The sequence below is a fragment of the Papaver somniferum genome, chromosome 8 (assembly GCF_003573695.1).
Source record: "Papaver somniferum cultivar HN1 chromosome 8, ASM357369v1, whole genome shotgun sequence".
NCBI lineage: Eukaryota > Viridiplantae > Streptophyta > Magnoliopsida > Ranunculales > Papaveraceae > Papaver > Papaver somniferum.
Window position 1 is genome coordinate 10,591,420 of NC_039365.1, and position 27,676 is coordinate 10,619,095.

At 37.6% G+C, this 27,676-nt stretch overlaps 3 protein-coding genes, 1 long non-coding RNA gene and 1 pseudogene across 5 annotated transcripts; 4 read left to right on the forward strand and 1 right to left on the reverse strand.

The window, feature by feature from the left end:
• Positions 1-8,619: 8,619 nt before the first annotated feature.
• Positions 8,620-12,507, forward strand: LOC113304324 (hydroxymethylglutaryl-CoA synthase-like). Its single transcript, XM_026553405.1, has 12 exons — positions 8,620-8,801; positions 9,450-9,556; positions 9,740-9,872; positions 10,184-10,327; positions 10,442-10,600; positions 10,724-10,797; positions 10,923-10,998; positions 11,194-11,249; positions 11,363-11,450; positions 11,545-11,685; positions 11,801-11,950; positions 12,126-12,507. Exons 1-12 carry the CDS (start codon positions 8,730-8,732, stop codon positions 12,309-12,311), a joined length of 1,386 nt encoding a protein of 461 aa, XP_026409190.1. The 5' UTR covers positions 8,620-8,729; the 3' UTR covers positions 12,312-12,507.
• A 406-nt stretch (positions 12,508-12,913) lies between these two features.
• LOC113304325 (peroxisome biogenesis protein 16-like) lies at positions 12,914-15,417 on the forward strand. 2 transcript variants are annotated; one of them, XM_026553406.1, is made up of 8 exons: positions 12,914-13,317; positions 13,497-13,554; positions 13,683-13,908; positions 14,011-14,288; positions 14,387-14,655; positions 14,782-14,849; positions 14,949-15,010; positions 15,126-15,417. In XM_026553406.1, the coding sequence occupies exons 1-8, from the start codon at positions 13,249-13,251 to the stop codon at positions 15,185-15,187; spliced, it is 1,092 nt and encodes a 363-aa protein (XP_026409191.1). In that variant the 5' UTR covers positions 12,914-13,248; the 3' UTR covers positions 15,188-15,417. The 2 variants fall into 2 exon arrangements, with proteins under 2 accessions (XP_026409191.1, XP_026409192.1); XM_026553407.1 differs by having other exon boundaries at positions 13,255-13,317; positions 13,497-13,570.
• A 444-nt stretch (positions 15,418-15,861) lies between these two features.
• LOC113303492 lies at positions 15,862-18,187 on the forward strand (annotated as a pseudogene).
• Positions 18,188-19,256: 1,069 nt separating this feature from the next.
• Positions 19,257-21,152, reverse strand: LOC113305239 (transcription factor TCP19-like). The gene is made up of 2 exons (XM_026554319.1): positions 20,935-21,152; positions 19,257-20,819 (listed from the first exon to the last, which is right to left on the reverse strand). Exon 2 carries the CDS (start codon positions 20,802-20,804, stop codon positions 19,446-19,448), a length of 1,359 nt encoding a protein of 452 aa, XP_026410104.1. The 5' UTR covers positions 20,805-20,819; positions 20,935-21,152; the 3' UTR covers positions 19,257-19,445.
• A 3,972-nt stretch (positions 21,153-25,124) lies between these two features.
• Positions 25,125-26,280, forward strand: LOC113303073. Its single transcript, XR_003337287.1, has 3 exons — positions 25,125-25,273; positions 25,375-25,496; positions 25,950-26,280. It is a non-coding gene; the product is annotated as an uncharacterized LOC113303073 (long non-coding RNA).
• Positions 26,281-27,676: the final 1,396 nt, after the last annotated feature.

Consider the following 27,676-nt stretch of genomic DNA (forward strand, 5'->3'; position numbering starts at 1 on the left):
ACGGAAGGGTAGTTTAAATATAAAGATATCGTCTCGGCCCCTCGGGTTCGTACATGACATAGGAGTCGTGGACCGAGTCGACTACAAAGGGTCATCCCCCGTCTGGTACGGGAGGTAAGTTTGTCGAAGCACTCGCGAATCCCCTGTCAGCGAGTTACTGTCTTCCTTCGTATGCATATATGTCGAGGACTTGAAAACGGCTGCTTTAATTTCCTAGTAAAGGGAAAGGACTTGCCATACAAGATAAGGGTTCGGATTTCATCACCGTTCTCTTCTTGTCCGCCTTAGGAAAACGACACCAAAGGAGAACCTAATCCTAAAATTTTGACTAGAACGAGACCGATAGGGTAACGAGCTTAACTCGGATTAGAAGCTCCACCGAGCTTCCCTCGCCTCTATTCAACTTACTTTAACTCGGATTGATTCCAGAGGGGTTTGCTTAAATTCTAACGAATTCCCGTTCGAAGGATTAGAAGTTGGTCTAGAAACAATCTAAGTGGAGCCATCATGCTTTTTGTTTGCTAGAAATCAGTAGGTTTGTTGTGGTGGAGTCAGCCTTGTTTGTGTTTGCATAGAACATCCCTTCCGTTTTAGGACTTTTCTTTTTGATTTTGTTTTTCTAGTGTATGCCCGAAGTTTTTAAACGGGCTTGGAAAAGAAACACTCTAGGTCGTTTGATTAGTGACAAACCTAGTAGTTCTTCTTGTGAAGGCGGGGAGCTCGAAGACTCTTCTTTTGAGAGCCCCGTTTTTGGAAACTTCAGCTTTGAGAATCTATCACTTTGTGAGGAAAGTACCCCTAGTACTCCTAGTCCTTTGGTAGTGCCAGAAATGGCAACTTTGAAAGTTTTGCTAAACCCAACTAGGACCTCTCGTCCGTCTTGTATCAAGTTAGCTGAAACCGAGGAAAATTATGAACTGAAACCTGGGACTTTACAGATGCTCCCAATGTTTTTAGGGAAGGAGAATGAGAACCCCTATTTTCATGTTAGGGAATTTGAGGAAGTTTGTAGTACTCTGAAAATTAAGAACCTAAGTGATGATGCCTTGAAACTTAGGTTATTCCCCTTTTCCTTAAAAGATAAAGCCAAATCTTGGTTGTATAGTTTGGACTCCGAGTCAATTGAAACCTATGACCAACTTACTTCTGCCTTTATACATAAGTTTTTCCCAAGGAATAAAACATCGTCTATTAGGACACAAAATATGTAATTTTTCCCAACAAGAGGGAGAATCTTTATATAGGTACGTAGAAAGGTTCAATGACTTGATATATCAATGTCCTCATCATGGTTTGGAGAAGGTTAGGTTAGTTCAGATCCTCTACGAGGGTTTAGATTATTCAACAACAACCATGGTTGAGTCCTTATGCATAGATGGGTTTGAGAATAAAACTGTTGATGACGCGATAACATTTTTGAATGAAATCGCCGATAAGACCCAACAATGGGAAAATAGTAGGGAACCCCAGAAAAAAATTCTTCTAAGTAGAGGAAATGTTAATAGGGTAGAAGGATCTCATGAGTCATATGCCAAAATAGAAGCTATAGCCAAAAGGTTAGAATCCTTAGAATTAGGTCATTCTAGTGGTAGTAGTGGAAGAAATGATCCTTTTTGGGAAAGACATGCTGTTGAAGAGCAAGCCAATGCTCTTTATAACAACACTAGGTTTGATAACCGACAGAAGTTTGACCTATATTCAGAAACCTATAACCCTGGCTGGAGAAACCATCCAAACCTTTCTTGGTCCAAGGGCCAGAATCAAGGTCAGTCTAGTAATGCTCAGGTTCCCCCAGGTTTTGGTTATACTAAGAATCCTTCAGCCCCGGCACAGTTTCAGAACCCTTCGGATAAGAAGATTATGAGTTTAGAAGAGTCTCTTGCTTTGTTAACTCGTAACACTGTGCAGTTTCAGCAATTTGTTGCTCAAGTTTTAGAAGAAAATAAGAGAATAGGTCAGGCTAACTCCCAGGCTATTTCCGAGTTGAAAACCCAGGTTAGTCAGATAAATGAGTCTTTGAGAGAAATAGGTAAGTTTCCTAGTCAGACTCAACCCAACCCTAGAGGAATTAATGAAATAGGTGAAAGACCATCTGATCATGTGAATGCTATTAAAACCCTTAGGAGTGGTAGAGTGATATACAACAAGGTTTCCATGCCTGATAGTGAACATGTTGTAGTTCACCCTTCTGAACCAGAAACTGAGGAGACTGATAGAGTCTCTAAAAAGACCAATGAGGGTCATATTGAACCCGGCTTTGTCCCTAGAGCCCCATTCCCATAGCTGCTAGTTCCAACTAAGAGGGAGTCCAATTTTAATGATATATTTGAGGTTTTTAAGCATGTAACTATCAACCTTCCACTACTAGATGCAATTAAGCAGATTCCCTCTTATGACAAGTTTCTCAAGGATATGTGTACGTGATGTAGTTTTGAAAGTGATAAGTAGAAGTTCGTTCAACTCGGACTTGTGTAGACTCGATTCTAGACTTAAATATTAACCCTAATAAATATATACAAAAATATGATATCAATATCGGAGAAACTGGGACTTAAGATTCCACCAAACCTCATATCATGTGGTTCAACAATCAATTCTTAGACAATTATAGCTCTAGTTTATTGACTCTAATTCTTTGCCAGGGTAGATTTTAAAAAGATTAACTGTAAATCACTAGCATGATGCATCAAGAGCACTTAGACCAAGCATACATCATCATACGACTTCACAACTAATTAAGAAAAATCATCAAACTATTAAATTAATGCAAAAAGTCATAAAAAGAATTAAACATAATTACCACACGCATGAAATATGGCTTTCTCCGCCATCCCAGTGTTGGGGTTTAGCTCCTCATATTAATCACTTGCTCAAAATATATGTTTGTTGCTCAAAAGTTGATTAACCCCGGGGATATCATCACCACGGAAGATTGCCTTAACTTGTTGTAGTGCCCAAATGTAACTAGGTTCTTACTCACCTTTTAAGAAATAAAACTCTGCGGTAAACGGTGACTTTGTCGAAGTACGCCCAACAATATTCAACAATGGCATCTCATACTTGTTCGTCTTATAAGTGCAATCCATTATTAGAACTTGATGAAGGCATTGAGCCAATTGGACACTCGTCGGATGCGCAATAAAGAGTTGTGTTATCTCTCCTTCCGAATCCACATCCTATTGAACCGCGTAGTTTTTCTCTTGGGTCAAAAGAAACAATTGTTGCATTACTTGTGTATCTCTCCATTCATTCCTTTTAATTGTCTCAATTGCATTGTAAATGGTGGACAAAGATGAGTGGTTATCCTTGTTATCCTCCTTTAGTATTTGAAGCATTTGAAGCGGTGAAATTTTCATTTTCCTCATTTTAACTACCTTTTCCATCTCTTTAAGAGTTAGCTTTGTCGCCATGAAGTGTCCTTCAAGATGCTCCGGACGAGGATGATTATGACAACCTTGCATAACCTTGTAGAGAACCCATCCACCCAAATCATTGTTTAAATTAAATGCAAGTTCGGTTATGTAGTTTCCAGAAATAAATTTGGGCCTTACCAAACTCAATCTTTAGATTTTCTATGTCAAAGTTCGGCCATGAAACTGAAAAACTCGACTAAACCGAACGCATGAGTTCGGTTAGAAACTCCGTATACATATATTCTGCGACATTACCGAACAAGGAGTTCGGTAACAAAAGAATTCATATCGACTAAACCGAACTATGCACTGTAAACTCTATAAAAATAGTTCGGTTACATGTTCCGGGGATTACATAACCGAACTCTAAAAAACCACCATTAACATGTAGTTCGGTTACCTTCGTGTGCTAAATTTAGTAACCGAACTAGGTTGACCTAACCAAAATTTTTCCAGAAATTTTGAGTTTGGCCAAATTTTTGCACAATTTAAGCTACATTAACTAAATATGAGACATACCTGAGTACCCATAGCTTCATCTTCAGGTTGTGGCTGATAAAATCCATCATATGTTTGGTTAGGTTGAGTTTGGGGAAAAAAACTTTCATCTTCTAACAAATAACTCATTTCCGGATCATTAGAAGTATTGACAAATACACTATGAGTTGAAGGGGGTTCTGATTCTGAGGATGAGGTATCATCACATGAATCATTCAAATCATAATTACTAAACTCAAAAAAAGATTTTTTGGGTTCACCCATCTTCTTCTTCTTCTTCATATTTCCTTCTTCTTCTTCTTCTTATCTCTCAATAATAATGTTATAACAAAACAATCCCACTAATATAAATCACTAATCAGTTATTAATCACTACACTAACACTAATCAATCATCACACTAACTAAGTTTATCATCAAGGGTAAAGCAGGTATTTAAAACAAAATCAGATAAGGGGTGACTGAAAATTACTACCAATATCCACCCCAAAAACTTGAGAGTAGTCCCCTCCATTTTTTGAGTAGTGCCCAAAAAATCGTTCATACAAAAATGTTGGGGTGGGCTTCACTCTCTGCACAATGAAATTGCGATGTAAACATTAGGTACGATTCTCAAGTTAATAACCAATTTGGGCATGTAACCGATTACACAGGATCCATCAGAAATAAAATGTAGCTCTTTCTTCTGCCAAAAAAAGAAAAAGTTATAACGGATTCCGATAGGCCTCTTTCTTCCATTAAAAAAAAAAGAAAAAGAAATTCGATGGATATAAATATTAAAATTAATAATGATGTTTTCTTTTCGGAAATGCTAGTTGCTTTCCTATTTTCCACCTCCCTGTAATCTAAGCCCCGCATCCATATCGAGATTCGCATTCAGATTCAGATGGGGTTCACCATTCTCCTAACGTGGGGTTTAGATTATAGGGAGGAAAATAGGGAGGTGGAGATTAGGGAGCCAAATAGCACTGCCGTTTTCTTTTTGTGTTTGTGGTATATCTATCAAGATCAAAAGATGCTGACATCTTCACAATGATCATTGATTAGTGTCATGACGCCATTAGAGGTCAAACATTTGAAACTGTTAACATCCATACATTACTAAGAAAAGAAAAGGAGAAAAATATATAAGTTGGTAGGATAGGATTGTTACGTGCTTTGGTAGGTCTAATAAGGCGAATTAAAATGCTTAATCAGAATCTATGGAGCTGAATTCCTTATCATTGATGCAACTTTAACAAACCCCATTCAGCCATTCATGTACCTAACTATTTCAAAGGCTAACTTATGGTCATGAATCACTGAATATTTATTAATTAAAATTTGGCAGAAATAAATGAACCTAACAACGTGTAGAGTAATCCAATCGTGACTATAGCCCAACAAAGAGAAGAACACTCTCGGATCAGCGAAATGACCAAATCCGTGCATTTTGAAGCCAATTCGTTGAGCCAACACTGCATATGATTTTTAGCTTCAAAATGATCGATGAACAAACTTGCAGGCTTGCAGCTGTACTTATAATAAACTGGGTTTTTTCGGGTAACCAGCAGCTGCATGCCTAGATCTCCTTTGATATGGTCATCTTTTAATTTCTTGTGTATGACATTGATGCTTATAACAATGGGCAAGACATGAAAACAAATGCTCAGCAAGAAGGATTTGTATCCCAAGCTCATGGCATTCTTGAAGAAATCATTTTCAAACTTGAGAATGCGAAATGTCAGTCATGATTTATAACCAAAAAAATTATGTTCCCAATATGCTAACCTGATTCGTATCAAGGGAATCTAATACTATAATACTTGCAGAATTATGGAGTGTTTCTGACTTTTTATTTAGTAAAAAGCTAAAAACATCTGGAGAAACCTGACTAGATAGGAATCTTTGGATTGTTTAATGATAAATCGTGAATTCCAATATTGTAGATCTCTTTGTCACTGAGAATCACTGTGACTGAGTTGAACAAGTTGAAGGGTTGTTAGTTGTTACCAACAACCACGAGCGTCATTTAAGTCTAACTTTCGGGTTATATGCGAGTGACAGATTTTGAGTTACAACAAGCGGAAAATTAAAACAAGCGAAAGCCACAACAAAATGTGCAGAGCATGGTTGTTGTTTTTTTTGATCTAACAACGTTGCCTCAAACTATTTTATACATGGTTGGTTTTGGTAACACTTGCAAAAACGTTTGATAAATGAAAAATCTGTGCAAATCAACTGAATTGATTAAAAGTTGTCGACATCTCCGTATGGTTAGTTATACTCCCTCCTCTAGATCAAAAACACTCGAACAACCACCGACAACTTCACTCCATTAAGGTATCATGGATTTTTTTTCCTTTTTCTTTGAAGCATAGATTTTAGTAACAAAAAGTGAAACAAATAAAAATAATAAGCCGCAACTAAGCTTCTTGTGATCCATTCATTGTATAGATGCAAAACTCCAACACGGGTTTGTGCTAAAGTATTTATTGTGGAAGGTGGAACTACATTTTGGACGACTAATTGACCGTACTAAATTGGGTTGAAAATCAGTTATTTTTTCACGATGAGTGACGACTGAGACCTTGTCAATTTGATTCCCGCTGTTGGATGTAAAAGATGAAGACTTTTTGATCCTAAATAAAAGCATTTATCTCATTTTAGCTTATTTCTGAGAAAGTTTGCATAAGTGGGAGGAGGAACAAAAATCAAATGACTTTAAAAACCAAAAAGAAAAAAGAAAAACTTTTCGCTAAGGAATTTTATTTTATTTTATTTTTCTTTTGGGACTTCTAAAATTGATTTCTACTTTTTCGAATAAGAAAATATCATAAAATTCGTTAAAAAGACCAAAATCAACAATTCTTGGGTGAAAATGACATTTAGATTTTGATACTGTTTAAATGGACAAAAATGTAAAAATACCCAGGATGTAAACAGTTTCATCCTACCCAATTTCAAATATTTTTTCTTATTTTTAATTTACATCAGGAAGCATCCAGTTTCATCCTTACTATTTTTTAAGTTTAAGTCAGGATGAATCCAGTTTCATCTTTATTATTTTTTTAATGTTCATTTCACTCATACTAATTTTTACTCGTCCATTTGAACCGTGTTTTAAAAATATTTGGACAAATGATCCATTTTTCGAGAAAATATTCATTGATAAACTATCCCAACATAATTGCTAATGCTACCCTTCAAATGAGATTCAAAAAGCAAATAGAAAAGCTTAATGAACCGTCCACTTAAACAACACTAAAACAACCATTTGTTTAAATTTTTCTATGGATTCCATAACATTAATTCAGTTTGGGACACACACTCCTCCCCTGAGAGTTCCGCCATTCCCTTTTTAGAGATAATTTTAGGATTTTAATTGTTTTTTTTTTGCCGGTTTACGTTGAACCACCAAAAAGAAAAACAAGGGACTACAAACCGGCTCTGATATAGGTTACAATATTGATGTCTGTGGGACTTGAAAACCGATAAGACATAGGTCGTCTCGGTCCAGAGTTAGATAAATAATCATTTAAAGTCGAGAGTTGTATAACATGATGGTCCATCAGAAAAATTCAAATCAAAAGCAGGAGTACTGATATTTAAAGTTTGAAAGCTTCACATCTCTGTATCATCACATGTGGGGCACGTGCACATAAATGTTGCATACGCGACCCAGAAAACTGTTTGGATTTCAGTCGTTATTACCTGTATTTGTGGGACATCATCATCTCACCTTGTTTGGGACTGGCCGACTGCCGGGTTGCGCTTGTTGATGATTCTCCGGTCAAAATTACTACGCGCTCGTATGGTTAGTTGCTTACTGAGACCTGGCGGAATCAGCAGAAACACATGTTCGGATTTAATGTTTTGGGAGTAGGCACTGAGAAAAACCATCACACTGGTTTCTAGAGTTTACAATGTATACCGGCAGCCGGCTCTGGTCTACATTCTTGAGACCGGTTACGGTAGTAATTTTTACACGGTTGATGAACAAATGTAAAATGTGGTATTGTATGTCCCTGTAAGAACTCATTCTGATCAAAGAAAAAAAAAAGTAAAAGTCTTTACCGATCAAAAAAAAATCGAAACTCGTTAACATCAAAAAAATTTCCGATCAAGATAAAAAAAAAATAGAAGTCTTTACTGATCGAAAAATGAAACTCGCCAGCATCCAATTCTTTGCCGATCTACACAAAAGAAGAAGAAAAAACGGATGAAAGAAAAAGAAGAGGAGAAGCAACGCATAATAATTTATTTCTAAACATTTTTCTAAACAAATAATCTTGCTGTACAAAACTGAAAAAAAGGTTTCTAGACCTATAATCACGCGAGACTTCCCCAAAACTGCTTACTCTCACATAAAACAAGACTCCTGTCAAAATCAAAGGCCATTTGCGGCGGAGCTTTATCTGATGGCCTGTCCAGAATTTTTGAAAAGTGAAAATACCATAATAACCATACTAGAGTTTGATTGGCTTTGGTAAATAGTGTCTTAAATAATGTGGTAGTTGAACTCCTCCTAATCAAAAAGTTAATCAATTACCTCAATAAGTAAAAATCTCTAGTAATTCCACAAATACCTCTCTTCCTTTTCAATTTCTCACTCACAAAAGTCCGCCTTTGAATTTCACAAACTCACGAGTCACGTTGGCTGCATTTTTTTTTTGGTTCCGGTCGGACCGGTCATGAATTTCCTCTGTCTATAAATACCGATTTATTCGTTGCCCAAGTCTCTCACCACTTCTTCTTCATTCTTCCTTCCTTCCTCTCTCTCCAAAACAGCTCGATCGATCTAGGGTTCTCTGAAGGAATTCAAAGAAATTATCTAAAGATGGGTTCGAATCAGAAGGATGTTGGAATTCTTGCTATGGAAATGCATTTCCCTCCTACCTGTGTTCAACAGGTGAAAAAAAACATTCATCTCATTTTTTTTTTGTGGTTTGATTTAAAAAACAAAAAAAAAAAGTTCGATTGATCTCTAATTGGTTGTAATCTGAGGGTTTATGTTTCGACATTACGGATACAATTGTGTTTGAAAAATTGTTTGGTTCTTGAATCTTGAATTATTCAGCTTAATTTGATATTTTGAGCTGTGTTTAGATGAGAATTTACATTCTTAATCCTGGATTCTGTATATCTTAGAATTTGAAAGTGTTGTATTTTTTTAATAAATTTTTGAAACTATTGCCTAGTAATTGTCAATTTTTAAATTAGATCAGTAAATTTTTCTGGAGCAATTTTTTGTGAGGTATAATTTCGATGTTAACTGAGTGTTTGAATCTGAAAATCAGAATCTCAGATTTGGTAGAATTATGAATGTAACCAGAACATGTTAAGCTTTTTCTAAGCCTTTTTGTATTCCTGTGGATTATTTATCATGGGAATAAGATACGAATCTTTAACTGTTTTGCTTTGTAAGCTACATGTATAAGTCTTTAACATCCCTAAGAATGGAGAATCCAATTTAGATCTTAAGTTTTGGTTTATGTGCGATGAGGTCTAGATATTCGTTACAATTTTTAGCTTACCTTTTGTTTGTTTTCACCTGTAGGAAGCACTGGAGGCTCATGATGGTGCCAGTAAAGGAAAATACACCATTGGGTTGGGACAAGATTGCATGGCATTTTGTTCCGAGTTGGAAGATGTCATTTCAATGAGGTTTGTTCTGTTTGATCCCAAATGTTTATGACAATCTGTTGCATGCATGGTATGAGCTTTAGTAGGATACAATACAACTGAAGAATAGATTTCTATTAGGATGATGATTGGGATCTTGTCATGCAATTCTTTGGTTTTTTTTAGATATGTCAGAATTGATGAAACCTTTTTGATTTTTTGCAGTTTGACAGCCGTTAGCTCTTTACTCGAAAAGTATAAAATTGACCCTAAACAAATTGGACGCCTGGAAGTCGGCAGTGAAACCGTGATTGACAAGAGCAAGTCCATAAAGACCTTCCTGATGACTATCTTTGAGGTAATCTCTCAATTCCTTTCACTGCCTATACGTTTTTTCAATCGTCTTTGTTTCCTGGTCATACTTTGTTTCCTGGTCAAACTTAAAGATTTGGTCATTAGCTTGATATTGACCTTACATGGTAACACGTGGACACTCCTCTTGCGAATCTGTTGGCATATTCTCTATCTTGCGCTTTATTTTATTGTTTGGTATATTCAAGCTATAACTTGTTGAACGAAAATCTGTTGGTTGCAAAACAACGTTACTTCTACTCTGTTACTCTTTAGCTTTTCATTCTCGCATAACATATTTGCCGTGTTAACAATCAGGAATGTGATAACACTGACATTGAGGGTGTTGACTCCACAAATGCATGCTACGGAGGAACTGCAGCTTTGTTCAACGTTGTAAATTGGGTGGAGAGTAATTCCTGGGATGGACGATATGGTCTTGTTGTGTGCACTGATAGTGCGGTAAGTCTTTTATTCTTCGAAAGCTAGCTGTTAGATTCATATCATGTGAAAAGCTTGTTTTTCAAGACAATGTAACTCAGCTCACATAATGGAAGCCGCCTTCTCTTTGCTTAGGTCTATGCAGAAGGACCTGCCCGCCCCACTGGAGGAGCAGCTGCTATTGCTATGTTGATTGGTCCAGATGCACCAATTGCCTTTGAAAGCAAATATAGAGGTTCCCATATGTCCCATGTCTATGACTTTTACAAGCCCAACCTAGCCAGTGAATACCCGGTAAGCTCTCTATTTTTCTTTTTGAGCCCAATAAATGATTCAGCAAGATTTTTGAGGTTCAGAACTGCCAGATACATACGTTCATCACCAATCTAACCTATATCACATTTCCTTTTTGTGTAGGTCGTTGACGGAAAACTTTCTCAAACTTGTTACCTCATGGCACTCGATTCCTGCTACAAACGCTTCTGCGCTAAGTATGTTGCTGCATAACTTGGCAAAAATGCTCAATCATACTTAGTTATTGGTAACTACCCTCCGTTTCAGGAAAAGGAGGTAGTATCTTTTCATTTGCTGACTGCTTATTCATATGTCTCTGCAGGTACGAGAAATGCCAGGGTAAGCAATTCTCGATGGATGATGCAGACTACTTTGTATTTCATTCTCCTTACAACAAGGTATAATTTTATTCCTCGATAGGTGTAAATCAAGTCAATTGTGTCTGTCATTCTCATGATCTCGAAAAGTTAAGATTTGGCTTTCTAGGAAATCACATGTATAATCTTGCCATCTTTGTCCCAATTTGATCTAGCTATTGAAACTTATTACTTGGAGCTGCATCATAACAAATGTTTTCTCAATTGAAATTGCAGCTCGTGCAGAAAAGTTTTGCTCGATTGTACTTCATGGATTTCTTAAGAAATGCCAGGTTTGTGTTTGTCAGTATTAAAGGAGTAATATGTTAATAGCCCTGGTTCTAGATTTATCCAAATTGTGACATTGAAGTCCAGAATAACTGAAAAACTGCTCTATGATGGCCAGCTCTGTTGACGAGGCTTCAAAAGAAAAGCTTGCACCATTTGCAGCTCTATCCGGTGAAGAGAGCTACGCGAGTCGGGATCTTGAGAAGGTAAAACACAGCACAACAACGTAATATAATCTTGATTTGTTGTCGATTTGGCAAGAATATTTTATCTGATGATTTTATTGGTTATATTTAACAGACATCCCAAACTGTTGCAAAGAATCTTTATGCTGATAAGGTTGGACCTACCACTTTGTTGCCCAAACAAGTCGGTAATATGTACACTGCATCACTCTACGCGGCATTTGCTTCTCTTCTTCACAACAAAAATAGCTCACTGGTAATTATCTTTAACATTTCTGTTTACCCATATGTTTGAGTTAGCTACTAAAATATGATATCATCCATAATTTTTTGGTGATTTTAAAAATATATATTGCTTTTTTACTGTACAGGATGGTAAACGTGTAATAATGTTCTCTTATGGAAGTGGTTTAAGTTCCACAATGTTCTCATTCCGAATGAGGGAAGGTTCACATCCATTCAGCTTATCAAACATTGCAACTGTAATGGACGTCACGCACAAGTTGGAGTCCAGACATGAGGTAATTCCTTGTTTTTTTGTTTGTTCATCATCTGGGATCTAAGTTTCTTGGAGGGCATAAGAACTAATCAAAGATGCCTTGTTTTTAACCCTATAAGTAAATTTAATTTCAACCCTTGGAGTTTATATCATTCATGCCCAGTTTTCTTAAACCTTCAGTACTTTCTCTCTTTCAGGTTACTCCTGAAAAATTCGTCGAAACCATGCAACTCATGGAGCACAGGTACGGAGGGAAAGACTTCGTAACAAGCAAGGACACAAGCCTTTTAACTTCAGGCACATACTATCTTACCGAAGTTGACTCCATGTACCGCAGATTCTACTCCAAGAAGTCAAGTGCTGCAGTGCAAAATGGTCACTAAAAATTGTGAAGGATGGAAAAGTCAGCAGAGCTGCCGAAGAATTGCTTTTGTATTCTCATTGTTGTTGTTAGTGTTTTAGAATAATTCTTATTATGATTTGTACAAGTTAAATTATTTCCAAACCTGTGGTTTGCCTATTAGCAATTGTAATAGGATTCATCTCCTCTTAATACATCCATTCAAGTGTTCCACTCCATCTCCCCTCCCTCCCTCTGATATATTAGTTTCCTTTCTCGGAGGCCTGAGCAGGAATTAGCCTTTGTATAGTAATATCATGGATAACATCTTACACCAATGCATTCCAGGCCCTGCACATTTTCCACTCTAAGGTACCAATGCGCCAAGCAACACGGCACAACGAATTCCAGTGTGAAATTTTTGCTAGACTTCAGCTGCACCTTCACGGCTTCACCTATTAGAGTCCTGGTAGTGGTAGAGGACTTGCCGCTTAGTCCAGTTTACTACTAGTAGTTCAGATCCCTGGTGGGACCCATTCAGTGGTCATCATCTTTTTGTCACTGAACCACCCCTTTTCTACTGTTTCTGTATGATTCCGCAGTTCAATGTAACATAAAGGCAGTACGTACACGTGTCAAACCATATCAAATCAGAGATCTGATCCAACAGCCAAATATTAATATGTGGGTCCCACTGTGTTAAAGGACTTAATTGACTCTTTTTAAGTGCTACATGGATTCATATATCGTGTAGAATTTGATACTCTCTCTGAGTTGGAATTCAATCAGGATTCAGAAGCAAAAGACTAGATAAATTTGATATGTTTGAGTTAGATTTGAATTTATTTATGAAATTCATTCATCTGAATTCTTCTCTGTTATGGTAAAACAGTGTTAAGAGTGAAGGAGTAGTAGCTCAGGCTATTTAGGGTTTCATTCTTTGAGTGGTATTTTGATTTCTGAGTGAAATTTCTGAAGTTATGGAGCTTTATGCGAAATGGGTTCGAAGGAATAAAGATTATGTTCATTCTATGGAGTCACTCGCCAATGTAATTTCTCTTCTGTCTCACTCTCTTATTTTTGATTAAAATTTTCTAGCTTTTTGTTTGTTGTAAATATGTTCAATTATGGGTTATGGAGTTTGAAATTTGGGAAAAGGACTAATTTTTAAGTGTTATATTTAATTGGAAATTTTGCTGATTTGGGTGTATATTGAATTCTTCTACAGGGATTGACATGGCTACTACCAGAGCGTTTCTCTGAGACAGAGATAGGACCAGAAGCAGGTTTTGTGAAACTTTGGTAACAGTTGCTTCTTTCTTATTTGGGTAGTGTAAAAAACTGTATAACTTCAGGTTTTTTCCTAAGTGCGTGTTTTTTGTATTGAGAAAGTTGAGTTTTTCTTTTGATGCAGTTACTGCTTTTTTGGGTATAATCACTTCTATAAATGAACATATTATCGATTCGGATCCATTGCAACGGCGAATGGGCTCTAGGGAAGAGTCGTCATCATCATCGTTTCCTTGGTCACTTGGAATATCAGTTCTCAAGGACTTGGAAACATTGGTGGAAGTCATGGCTCAGCATTTCTATGGAGATGATAAGAAATGGAATTTCCTAGCTGTCACTGAGGGTACCAAGTAAGTTTCGTTTTGATTGGAATTTTTTTTTGTCGAACTGTGTTTGTTGTGTAAGAGGTGAATTTTCTGTTGTCTAAGCATGGGGTGTTTGGTGTGATTCAGATTTTTAGTTAGGTTAGCTTTGTTTGGGGATAGTGGGTATAAAATGGTACTAAATGGAGGGGAGATAGCTAATGTTGATAAGAGACCTGAGGCGTCGAATTCTGGACCCATATTGGGGAATTCTCTGAGACGAGATCGTTTTGGGCGTGACCCACGAAGTCTTGAAGGAAGGGCATTGTCAGCGTTGAGCATGTTTGGAGAAGACGCTAGAATGATTTCTGAACCTAAGTGGTTAAACAGATTTCAGAACCACCATGATTCTACCATGGAACCGCCACGTAATACATTCTTCTTATGAAACTTTATATACTAGCTAAGATAGATTAAGATAGTTGAATGATTCATGTAAATTTACGTTGCTTGTATGGTCTTGCAGCTCCTGTTCCCAAGAAACCTACACTTTCGAGAATATGGTCTGAGAAGGGAGTTCCTGGGGTTTTGTTTCTCACTGCTGAGGTGTTGCATATGAGTAGACCACTAATTTATGTTTTGCTTATGAGGAAGTATGGAGTTCGGTCATGGTTACCTTGGTTTCTTGCTCTCTCCGTGGACCTGACTGGAATGAGCATACTTTCTCACGTTAGACATTCTGGACACAGTAGATATGGAGGAAGTTCTTCTCTTTCAGCATCTGAAGAAGATGAGGTGACAATTTTTAGCTTCTTACTTTGTTTGAGGCCTTTGCTCTGAAATGTTGTCATGAATTCGTGATATATAGATTCCTGTCTCGATTGTTTAAAATCTGTTTACGTGCAATGTGTTTTCACATAGGTAAAAAGGCGAAAGATGTTGTTGGCATTTTACCTCATGAGAGATCCGTTTTTTAGCCGGTATACTCGGTAATGATTTGAGTTACTGTTAAATCAAATAAATTCATTGAAAGAGGATATGCTGCTTCCTGCAATTTTTTAAAAATCTTGCATTTGATGATATTTCAGGAAAAGACTTGACACAGTTGAGAGAGTCACGGACCCTATCCCAATAATTGGGTTTCTTACAGGTACTTTTAGTGTTTCCGTTTAAGTCTCTTACACTTCATTGCTCACTTCATATTAGATTATTGCGTCTCTTGTTTATCAAATTTATATTCATAAAAACTTGTTATACTCGTGCAGCTAAAATTATTGAGCTTGTTATCGGAGCTCAAACTCGGTATACTTATATGTCTGGATCATGATGAAGACATCCCGCGCGGCATCTTAGCATTACATTATAAGCTAGCGTGTTTTCACCCGTTAGATTTTGAGATTACACCATCTCTGCTGTAAAACTTTTAGTAGTTGAAAAAGAGAATCCTCATCAAAACTATATCTGAATTTGTTGTCATGATTGTCAACTTGGGGAAAATGTTTTAAACACTTTCAAGTCTACTAATGAGAATTTGTTGTCTACCTTAATGTGATCAAACTCTTCTTCTGACTTGGAAGAAATATACTTTTACAACTTTTCCGAAAGGCTTATCTGTTGAATTGATATTGAAATGCCTTTCTGTTTATAAAATATCATCAGATTCTTCTTCCGACTCAGGTTATTGAGTTTTTCTTGGTTCCTCCTTGGTCTCTTGGAGTTCTAAGAAACATGTTCTCCTATCTATGTTGTAAAAGGCGCTCTAGGCGCACGAATCGCCCAAGGGGCGACTAGGCGCCAAGATGTGTACGGTTTTTGTTTTTTAATTTTTCCTTGGGTGCCAAGGTGCGCCTTAGGCTCCTCGACTTGCCTAGCACCTAACACAACATAGCCTCCAATTTCAAGGCCTTCTGGCAGAGTCAGAATACAAGGCCTTATTTTGAAACATATATCCTCCTTGGTCTCCGTGTTTTTAACGGCCACTCATTCGACTACCCGTGCAGTACTCCAACAGAGCAGCCATGTCTGCTCCTCTATCTATTCACCACAACCTTAAACAACCACCATCTTTAATCTCTGAAAAGTCCCTCTTGAAAAACACCACCGTCCCCGCCACCAACAACAAAACTAACTCAATTCACTCGCACCCATGCCTAATTGCACTGGAAAAATGCTCAAACATGGCAGAACTCAAACAAATTCATGCCCAGATGATCAGAACTGGACTCATTTCTCACGTCTTTTTTACCAGCAAAGTTGTCGCCTTTTGTGCTCTTGAAGACTCTGGTAGTCTTCATTACGCCCATCTCGTTTTCACCCAAATCCCAAATCCCACTCCTTTCATCTGCAACTCTATAATTCGAGGTTACACTAACAAAAACTTACATCAAAATGCAATCTTGTTCTATCGAGAAATGATTGAAAATGGTCTGTTTCCGGATAATTATACATTTCCCTCTTTGTTTAAATCTTGTGGGAATCTGAATGAGGGTAAACAATTACATTGTCATTCAATTAAACTTGAGTTCTCATCAGATTCTTACATTCAGAATACATTAATGAATATGTACTCAAAGTGTGGGAGTTTAGTTTGTGCTCAAAGAGTATTTGATAAAATGTCAGAGAAGAGTGTGGTTTCGTGGGCGACAATGGTTGATGCTTACACGCAATCTGATCAACCCATAAAAGCCCTTGAGCTTTTTCAGAGAATGGAAGTGGAACAGGTTAATCCCAACGAGGTTACATTGCTGAATGTTTTAACAGCTTGCGCCAGGGCGAGAAATTTGGAAATGGGGAAGTGGGTTCACAAGTACATAGATGAGAATGGAATTGGGTTCAGTTTGGTTCTTACAACAGCTCTTATGGATGTTTACTGCAAATGTGGTTGTGTCTCACTAGCTCGGGAATTGTTCGACCAGATACCTGAAAAGAACTTGTTTCACTGGAATATAATGATCAATGGACATGTTGAAGTTAGCGACTACGAAGAAGCCTTGTCACTCTTTCACGAAATGCAAATCAAGGGAATTAAAGCGGATAAGGTGACTATGGTAAGCTTACTACTCGCTTGTACTCATATAGGTGCTCTTGAACTTGGTATATGGTTGCACGCTTACATCGAGAAGCAAAACATTGAGGTTGATGTAGTCCTTGGGACAGCACTTGTCGATATGTATACAAAATGTGGAAGCATCGACGGGGCATTGGAAGTTTTCCATGGGATTCATGTAAAAGATGTTATGACATGGACATCTATGATTGTTGGTCTCGCAATGAGCGGACTAGGAGAGAAGGCTTTAGAGTTCTTCCATGACATGTAGGTGTCTTGGCTGCTTGTAGTCACGCAGGTCTTGTTGATGAAGGATACTCGCATTTTGATTCTATGTTAACAGTCTACGGAATTCACCCTAGTATAGAACATTATGGTTGTATGGTAGATATGTTAGGCCGGGCAGGTAAAATTGCTGAGGCTGAGAAATTAATAGAAGAAATGCCCATGAAACCAGATGAATTTGTGCTGGGAGGTCTTCTTGGTGCTTGCAGGATTCATGGTAACCTCAGTGTTGCAGAGAGAGCGGCTCAGAAACTCTTAGAACTTGATCCAGACGATGCAGGAACCGTTGTCCTCTTGTCTAATATATACAGTTCACTAGGGAAGTGGGGAAAAGCGAAACAAACAAGAAAGCTCATGGCGGAGAGGAAAATTAAGAAACCTCCAGGTTGCAGTTTGATTGAAGTGGATGGAGTCGTTCATGAATTCTTCAAAGGAGACAGGTCGCATCCCAGATCATCAGAGATCTATAAGATGTTGGAGGATATGATATCGAGGATAAAGGTAGCAGGTTATGTGCCCAACAAATCTGAAGTGCTATTTGAAATGGACGAAGAGGAAAAGGAGAATGCCCTTAGTATGCACAGTGAGAAGTTAGCAATCTCTTTTGGTCTCATAAATACAATCCCTGGTACTCGCATTCGAGTAGTGAAGAATCTTCGTGTCTGCAATGACTGTCACTCTGCTGCGAAGCTTGTATCCAACGTATACAATAGGGAGATAGTGTTGCGGGATAGAAACCGGTTTCATCACTTCAAGGATGGGTTGTGTTCATGTAAAGACTTCTGGTAATGTTGTATTTACTTTTTTTCACCTGTAATTCATGATTCTTGATTTCGATTGCTGTTCAATTTCCTTGGCGCCATCTTGTAGATTGTGATCACAGAAAGGCATTTCAATATGATATACTACTTGACACACGGAGAGGCACGACGGTGTGCACAGTCCGCACAAACAAAAAAAGAGAATTATATCCCATACAGAAGTGGCTTCCATTTCTTATCAGGAAAAATGGCCAAGTCCACATTTTGGCATATGTAAGATGCTTACGACTAACATGATGGCAGGTTCAGCATTTTTTTTAAATAGAAAATTGAAGAAAAAAAAATATAGTGACCATCAACGGAGTTTTATCCCTCTGACTCTGAGTATATAAACGGCCCCACTTTGCATTTTGGTGGTGGGTAACGACTAAAGACGACTAGTGGTGAGGGTGATGGTGGCGATGGGACCCATTGGCCACCACCTCCACCACCACAGAGGTCCACAACTCTGAAGTCTGAAGGCATATTCCACTCTTGAAAATTCCCAAGTGAAAATTTCCGAGCCATATCGTCTCCAAAAGACAAATGCAAACCTTACACCCCAATCGGCCAAAAGAAGCTTCTCACACCTTCTTTACACTCATTTAGGGCCCACAAAGAACCGTTACAAATGGGTCCAGCACTAAGTAGAGGACATATACCTTGATAACGCCAAGATCAGAAAAATGTCAGTTATTTTAATCAACCGTTGATTATCTTCTCGAATTCTCACCATCACCAACGTATATGAGAGTTTTTTAGAGCCCATGGCAGAGATAAGTTTGAAGTTGTACTGGAGTATCCAAACACCACGTGTCGACTTCCTAAAGCATTCCATAAAAATAGCAACGACAAATCACGTGTTGGAAAGCTAGAGAATATCCTCCTTCCTTCAAACAAAAAGTATATTAATCTAACGACCGAGTAATTACCCTTATTTAAGGAGGACCCCACTGAAACTACTCCTACGGATGAGGATAAACGAATGAATGGCGTGGCTGTAAAATGTAGGGTCCACGCCAAAGACCTAGGGTCCCTCAACGCCTCATCGCTATCACATGACAGACAACTAGCCGGACCCACACTCGGCGTGGCCCACGAGTAACTTTTTCATATTCATGTTGACCCACTTATCAATATAACTGGACCACTTCAAGCGTGTGAAATATACACACACATAACCCCATACTACACACGTGCCTTTCACACAAACAACAACCAAGTACGAGGAGAAAAGGAAGCAAAAAATTTGAAAAATTCTGTGTGTTGATGAAGGAATTTTTCATTAATGGTGGATTTGGAGACTTTGCACTGAAGAACTGTTAGAAAAAAACTATTTCAAAAACCCCAAAAGATAAACCCTAATTCTTTCCTTAATCACAGACAAAAAGAACAAAATAAACCAAACCCTTTATAAAATATTCTTCTGAGCAAGAGAATCAATCCCCCATTCTCTAACTTGTATTCTCTTCGGGCTGCTGCTGTTGTTGTTGTTGCCGTGTAGAATGACTACTATTACCACTACCACCCATGAATTGAAGTTCTTGTTTATCATAAATTTGCAAAGAAAAATCTCTAAGCATTTGTGGAGGAGGACCTGAATTGGCAGCAGCAGCAGTACTAGTATCTGTTGTGGTTGAAGCTGAACTAGGAGCCATAGTGGTTGTAGAAGCATCAGTGGATATTGGAGTTTGAGACCCATCAACAAAAGCAAACCCAGTTGAATTTGGTTGCATAGCAGAAACAAAAGTAGAAATTGGTCTAGCAGAAACATTAGCAGCAGCAGCTGCAGGAGCAGGAAATGCCCATAACTGAGGAGCAGCTCCTTGTTGCATATTTGGACTTCCAGCAACAACTCCAGGAGTAATAGTTGTTCCCTGTGGAATCATCCAAAAAGTACCAGCAGCAACAGCATTTGATGGCGAAATTCTCCCACCTGTACTCACAGCCCACATAGGAACTAACCCATGTTGAGTATTAACCATCCCAGCACCAGATGAAGAAGGTATTGGAAAATTACTCCCACCACCACCACCAATTGGAGCTAACCCAGATGAAATTGAAACATTCCCACCATTTAAAGAAACTGGTTCAAAGAAATCAGAAGTTGTAGGTCTTTTTCTCTTCTTCTTTGTAATATCACCACCATCTGGTGCTGCAGGTGAGGTTGTGGGGATTTTGAGTGTACCACCAATTGACATAGCAATAGCTGGGATGGTGCCAGTACCTGTAGCTTGGATAATAGATGGTTCAGCATGTTCTAGCAACCATCTTATTGTTTCACCATCTGATTTATGACCAAGCTCACGAGTTAACTGGAAAATCCTTGCTGCACATGTTGCTGGCATACGAATTCTTCTTCCTCTTCCTTCAACTTTTGTGTGTCTGTCTTTTGTTGATGCCCTTTTTGCTACAGTGGTTGTGTTTGATTTTGTTGTGAGTGCTGTGGAAGTTGGGGCTGTTTTTCTTACTTGAATCGCCATTTGACTCGGAGTCTGAATCGTCAAAACACCACCTTGTTGATGTTGTTCTGTTTCTTCTTCATTCTCTGGATCTTCTGTTGGTTCTTCTTTCAAACACAAGTACTGTACTGGTTCTGTTGATTCTTGTGATGGGTTGCTGTTGTTCATTTGATGATGATGATGATGATCATAAACTGGGTTTCTATTATTCTCCTCCTCCTCCTCCTCCTCAACGTTGTGACTATTTTGAACAATTTCTTCTTGTTGTTGTTGATGATGTTGTAATTCTGGTTCTAATCTATGTACTTGTTCTTCATTAAACCCTTGTTGATTTTCAACAGAATCCATCATTTAATCCTAAAAAAACTAAAAACCCAGAAACAGAGGAGTTTGCTTTAATGGAGGAAGGAGAAAAAAACAGAGAGATTGAAAATAAAAATTGGGAATTTTTGGAAGTTAAAAGAGAAAGGGTTTTACGTACTTTTTGATTCTGTTTGCTGCAACAGTTAGATTTTTGGAGTAACGAATCAAAACTTCGTTCGCCTTCTGAAAATAACGAAAAAAAACAGAGAAGGTACAGAAAAACAAACCCTAGAAGAGAAACGAAAACCCCTTTTTTCTGTTTGTCCTCCCTACAGAATTCTTCTTCCCATCATCAAAAATAAGAGGATCAGAGGATTTGTTTTTGATCGGAGGAGATCAACGGTTTTGGTATTCCTTTAGATAATGGCTCTTCGGGATGATGACACGTGGTGGATCCCACTAGAAATGTGTTAAACATTGAGTCAAAGGGTGTGGTGAAAATTGGTGAGGCCTCCAAAGAGATTTTCTTTTGGTGATTAAACAATAAGGTTTAGGTCTTGTGGTAGGGTCTCTCTTTTACGAGCGTGTGAGTTTTAGGTGGGACCCACTTACTTTAATCTGATTTTTGTGGGGGTTTCCGTCTTGGGTTTGGCTAATGGGATAATGGTATTAATGACTCTTTTTGCATAAATTTCAACTTTGTTGCATTTTCCTGGTTTTGATTACAATTTTCTGTAATTACTAGTATTTCATTTAAAAGATTAGCAGAGGTCGGTGAAATTTAGTAACCTTCTATAGCAGTTTTTAGTTTTGTTGTGAAAATTGGATCACGTAACTGAAATCCACCAGAAAAGGTAAATAGAAGTATGGGAAAAGTCTCAGAATTTCTCTCTTTGGTGTTCAATGATTTTATGTTTAATTGGTAATGCTTGAGATATAGGATGTGCACATCGGCAACTTAAAAGTGGGGTGATTGTGCAAATACAAATGGTCAACTTTAAGGTTTGTTCAATCTTTGCCTAACTTGTTGGCTAGTAATTGTTCACATCCAAACTCTGGATAAGGACCTAACAGAGCATTCATATTTGGTGAACTGAATACATCGTATTTTGTTGATTTTGTACCCCTTGAATGAACTTTCAGTAGAAAATGTTAGTTGTGAACGTTTTCCCCCCACACACATGAAAGTAGGGCTGTCAATGGGTACCCATTATCTGGGTCCGGAACCGGATCCGATGGATTCGGGTCCGGTTCCGGGTCCTTAAATTGGACCTATTAACCACTTTGGACCCGACGGGTAATTATCCATATATATCCGTTTATGAACGGGTCCATCCGGATCCTACACGCGGGTATTCGGGTATTTCATAAAGGCTAATTCTGTAAAAATCCCAGCGAAAATTAGGTCATATATAAAGGATGAGAAGCTCACCACCCATTTCAGCCGATCTACTTTCTTCTCCTGCCTGCAACTACTTCTACACACTGGAAGTGGAAATCCTTTGTTTCTCAAATTCTTTCACTGAAAGAAAAGTATGATATGCTACTCTACAAATTCTTAAAGTGATGCGCGTGTTTTTTATTGAATCGATTTTAGAGGCTTTTGAATCTTCTTGAATCTGTTACAGTATGATTTTAGAAGAGATTCCAATTAAAAAAATCAGGGGGTGATAAGGTTAATCAGTGGGTATCTTTCAATTTCTCAATTTTAATCAGTGGGTATCTTTCAATTTCTCAATTTTAATCAGTATTTGGTGTGCTCAATTTCTCTAAATTCAATAATTGAACTTATGGCTCTAATTGTTGCTGCTAGTGAAGTTAGATTTGTGGGTAGAGTTGTCAAACAGGCCGGCCTAGATTTGTTGCTGTGTGTAGTTATTATACTATTTCTTATCTAGTAATTGTCTAGTTGAAATGAACCGCTCATCTCTTATTAGTCTACTGTTTAAGTTCTTTCATTTTTATCAATTTTTTTTCCTTGTTCTTGATGATTTCTCTTGCACAGACAAGGCAAACTTATTATGCTTGAATGGGTATCCCTGTAATCTCAATGATATGTGAACTCTATGGTTGTTTTTGTGAGAAATCAATGATAGCTCGAAGGTTGGGTGTTTTCAGTAGCTTGCAGCAAACATGCACAAGAGCAAGTCTTCTACTGCCATTTTGGCAATTAAGTCATAAACTACTAATTCCTTGTGTGTGGTTGATGCGTATGCTGTTTATGCGTATATGCTTGGAACATTTGTCTTTTTCTTACTGTATATGCTTGTTAAATTTATTATCGTTTATACTTTATGACACCTGATAGGCTGATACAGATGTTTGTTGGTTTTTCCTTGCAGAGGCAACATGAAAAGTCAAACAGGAAGTAATGTTGGTGATCATTGTGTTCCTGTAAAGAAGACTAAAGTTACCGTTTCGAAATCTCCGTGTATGCCGCCTCCTACAGCTGCCGTTTCGAAGGCTGCAAAGAAGAGTAAAGTTGTAAACTCAGCAGAGCCGAAAGAAGTAGAAACTGTAGCCAGTGAGTCAAGTGATTCTGGTGATTATGATTCTGATCATATAGAAGCGGCAACAACATATGTGGTTCCGTCACCTACACGTAAACGCAAAAGAACCTCAAAGTATTGGGCTGAATTTCAAGAGGTATTGATAAAAGGGAAAACACACGGAGAATGCAAGCACTGCAAGAGGAATATTGGTGCGGAGAGCAAAAATGGGACAAGCAGTTTGAGGAAACATCTAAATAGTTGTATGGCGTACAAAGGAGCACAACAGCAAATTAACCAAATGTTCTTGAAAGCTAGTGAAACACAAGATGGGTCAGTAGCTGCTTACAACTTTAAGTTTAACCAAGAAGAAACTCGTGATTGTATTGCAAGAATGATTATCTTGCATGAACTCTCTTTCTCATTTGTAGAGTACATTGGTTTTAGAAGGGTGTTGACTTCATTACAGCCCAATATTAAACTTGTGAAGCGGAACACTACGAAGTCAGACTGCATAAATATTTATCAAATGGAAAAGAAGCATTTGTACGAGATTTTTAGTAAGGTACAGAGTCGCATAAGCCTTATTACTGATATGTGGACTTGTACCACTCAGAATAGAGGTTATATGGCTTTGACAGCTCACTATGTTGATGAAGAATGGAAGATTAAGAAGAGAATTTTATCTTTTAACGCTGTGGATGTGCAACACACTGGATTTAACATTGCAAAGGTACTGATGGAGCAGTTGTACAAGTGGAATATAGATAGGAAGATAGCTTCAATTACGCTGGATAATGCTTCAACTAACAAAGTCGTGGTAAGTGAACTTCTTGCTCAGCTAAAACCAGATAATGGATTACTTTTGGATGGGGAATTATTCCATGTTCGATGTTCTGCTCATGTAGTTGCCATTATTGTTGATCATGGGATGCTGCAAATTAAAGAAGAAATACAGAAAATTAGAAATTCAGTGAAATTTATTAGAGGTTCACCACAAAGACAACAAAAATTTAAAGAAGTTTGCTTGCAAGTCAATGCTCCTGATAAAAAGTTGATTCAAGACGTTGATACAAGGTGGAATTCTACCTATCTGATGCTTGAAACAACGCTTCTATTTCGGGAAGCATTTAACCGGTTCGGGAAGATTGAACCTGATTTTCTTAATGTTTCTCCAACGAGTGAAGACTGGAAGAATGCAAGTAGTCTTTCAATTTGCTTAAAGTTCTTTTATGAAGTCACCATTCTCTTTTCAGGTACGTCATACGTGACAGTTAATCGTTATTTTAATACTGTCTGTTCTTTGTATTTAGAACTTCGTGAGTGGTGTGACTCCGATGATGCATTAATCTCAAAAATGGCAGTGAATATGATGAAAAAGTTTGAAAGATATTGGCAACTTACTAGTAAAACATTTGCAATAGCTTCCATTTTAGATCCTCGGTTTAAAATTAAATTCATTGGATTACTATTTCCCATTAATATATCCTGGTAACAGCGAGGAGAAGAAGTTAGAAGTTATGGAAGTCTTGAAAAGATTGTATAATGAATATGCAACACATTATGCTTCTTCAGCTCATGTATACTCAGCAAACATTTCGACAAATCAAGTGAACATGGAAGATTCAGTTGGTAGTAGTGGTAGTATTTCATCTTCTCAAAGTTCTTTTACTTCTAGAAGGAAAGGTTTGACGGCATTTCTGGAAGAAAGTTCACAACATGACGTTGTTCGCACAGATCTAGAGCAATACCTATCAGCTGATGTTCACCCTATTAGAAAAGGAAGTGGTATTGATCTGAATGATTCTAGTTTTGATGATTTGGGGTGGTGGAAATTTCATGGACCAATGTATCCAATTGTAGCAGTGATATCTCGTGATATATTAGCAATTCCTGCGTCATCGGTGGCTTCTGAATCTGTTTTCAGCACCAGTGGTAGAGTTGTAGATAAATTTCGTTCTTCAATGCTTCCAGAAACAATTGAAGCTCTGATATGCACACAAGATTGGATAAGAAGTGCGCTGAAGAGTAAGTAACATATTCAATTCATGTTTGCTATTATATCAATTTTAGTTAGTGATTCATTTACTATGGTTCTTGTACGTCAACTAACTATTTTATTGTGTTAGATGAGGGATTTGGGTTAGGTAGTACTTCACTTCAGACTCTTTTGGAGGCAATGGAGGAGCTCGAGTCAGACGATGATGATGCAACATCGCACATTGTCTAACTGACTGACTATCAATTTAAGGTAAAATAACCAGCTAACCTTGAAATGCACAAATTTGTATTTCCTTAAACTTTGTCGAAATGTGATTAGTAGTAGTACAGTATAAGGAAATACATTCGTAAGAAAGTTTGACTTGTGTCTGTCTATACAATATTTGTCCTAGCTAGTTGTATATTTGGGAATTTTAATGTTTGCTTGTGGTCCTGGCCCTAGCTAGTTGTATCTTTGGTGAGTGCAATCACGGAAGCAACTCTTGCTTCATCACAGGCAAGGTCTTTGATTGTGATATGGTTACTTGTACACGTTGTTTGGTTGAAGATGCAAGATTTATATTTTTTTACTCGTAGCACATTGTCTTTACGTAATGTATTTCCTTAAACTTGGTAGAGAATGTGGTAGTGATAATAATTTTGAGGTGGTTTCTGAATTGGGAAAAATTGGGAATATGATCGACTGTTTTTGTTTCTCTTGCAGGAACAATTGGAAATATGATGGTGAAATCTTTAGTGAACTGGTTGGAACTTCTTTTTGGTATATATATATTATATAGGCATAGCCAAAGAACATGCGAAGTGCGAACTACATCCTTCTTTTTTGTATATGTACTTGTGAAGGAAACACATTTATATTTTGGGGCTTCTACACTTTATAGAATGATATGTCTGTCAACTTTTGTGGTTATAATACGACAGACTATATTAGCCATTAGGGCTGGCGTTACTTGTAGTTATCGGCTAAAAAAATGTCTGCCAACTTTTATATTTAATATTTATCATATATAATGGCAGATTCTTACTTATAGCTAGGAAAGTAACTTTGATTTTCCTAATCTAAGGATTCTAAGATCAAGTTTACTCTACTTTTGTATGTATGTTAAAGATGGTCACTTTTCAGGTGTTGAATAATCCTTTTTCAGTACTCAGGAGCCATAAAATTGGAAAGTCATATAAGTTTGTTTTTTTACCCGATGGGTACCCGGACCCGGTGATTACCCGTGACCTTTATTGAGTCCGGTTCTGGGCCAACACATTATGGAACTGGACCCGGAATCGTTAGGATCCGAAACCGACGCTGATATGTCGGGTCCGGTTCTGGACCATGTACTACCCGGGAGGACCCGGACCCGTTGACAACCCTACCTGAAAGCATCCCAAATATGGAAGTTTGTGAAGGATGTGTAAATTAATAATGGTTTTTCTTTCTTTGATATATAAAGAAGAAATTTTATTATAAAGATGGAAAATGGGAAATGACACATTTTATTATAAAGATGGAAATTTTAATATCGGACAACAAACTTCTAACAAGAAGTAAGAAGAAGCTGGGAAAATAGTGGTTCCTTTTATTTAATAAAGAACAAATTTGATTAGAAAGAAGAAGAATATACAACAACAAACTTCTTACAATTCGGTGAAGTTGGACAATTCCTCTCACTCATCTTGTGGTTTTGCAAGTAATATCCCAACTATAAACATATGTAAAATGGTTGGCTGCTACGGATACGTGCCAACAAAAATATTATGATTAGTTTTGTGTTGTGTTGTTTTGTTTCTCCGATCTGACTAGTTTGGATTTGGCTAAAGTTATCCGATTTATTTGGATTTAACTCGATACATTTGATTTTCGAGTTAGATCTGAATGAACTGACTCAAAAATATGAGTTAGTGGCTTGATTCCATGAATATATGACATTTCACTCCGAACTTAAATGGGTTCAAGTCATGGACTAAATCTGACTCAGGTCACGAGTCAGATTTGAGTCAAACTACAGAAAAATAATATGACTCGGATATCGAGTCAGCAAAAAATCAAACACCCAGGAAGACATATACTCACAGTTAGACAATCTCACCATCTTATTGAGAGTCTTCTTTCCTTCAAACTCCTATCTACCCAGTCCAAAATATTTGTTGTTGGGGGAGGACAACATGCACAGTGATTGATGCGTATTTCCTTAAGCCTTCGGCTAGACAAACAGAAAGATACACACTAGAAGCATTTAGATCTTTTTTTGATGGATTTAGCCTTAAAGCACAACAAAAACCAAACAAAGTACTACTAGCAGGAGAGGGTTTCTTATTTTATAACCAAAAAAAGCATGGACACGATTCCCCAGCGGTCCCAGCCATTAACATTGCTGCTGCCGATTCAAGTTGTTTTTTGCTCGTCCAGCACCAACAATGCGATGAAACTTCGGTCAA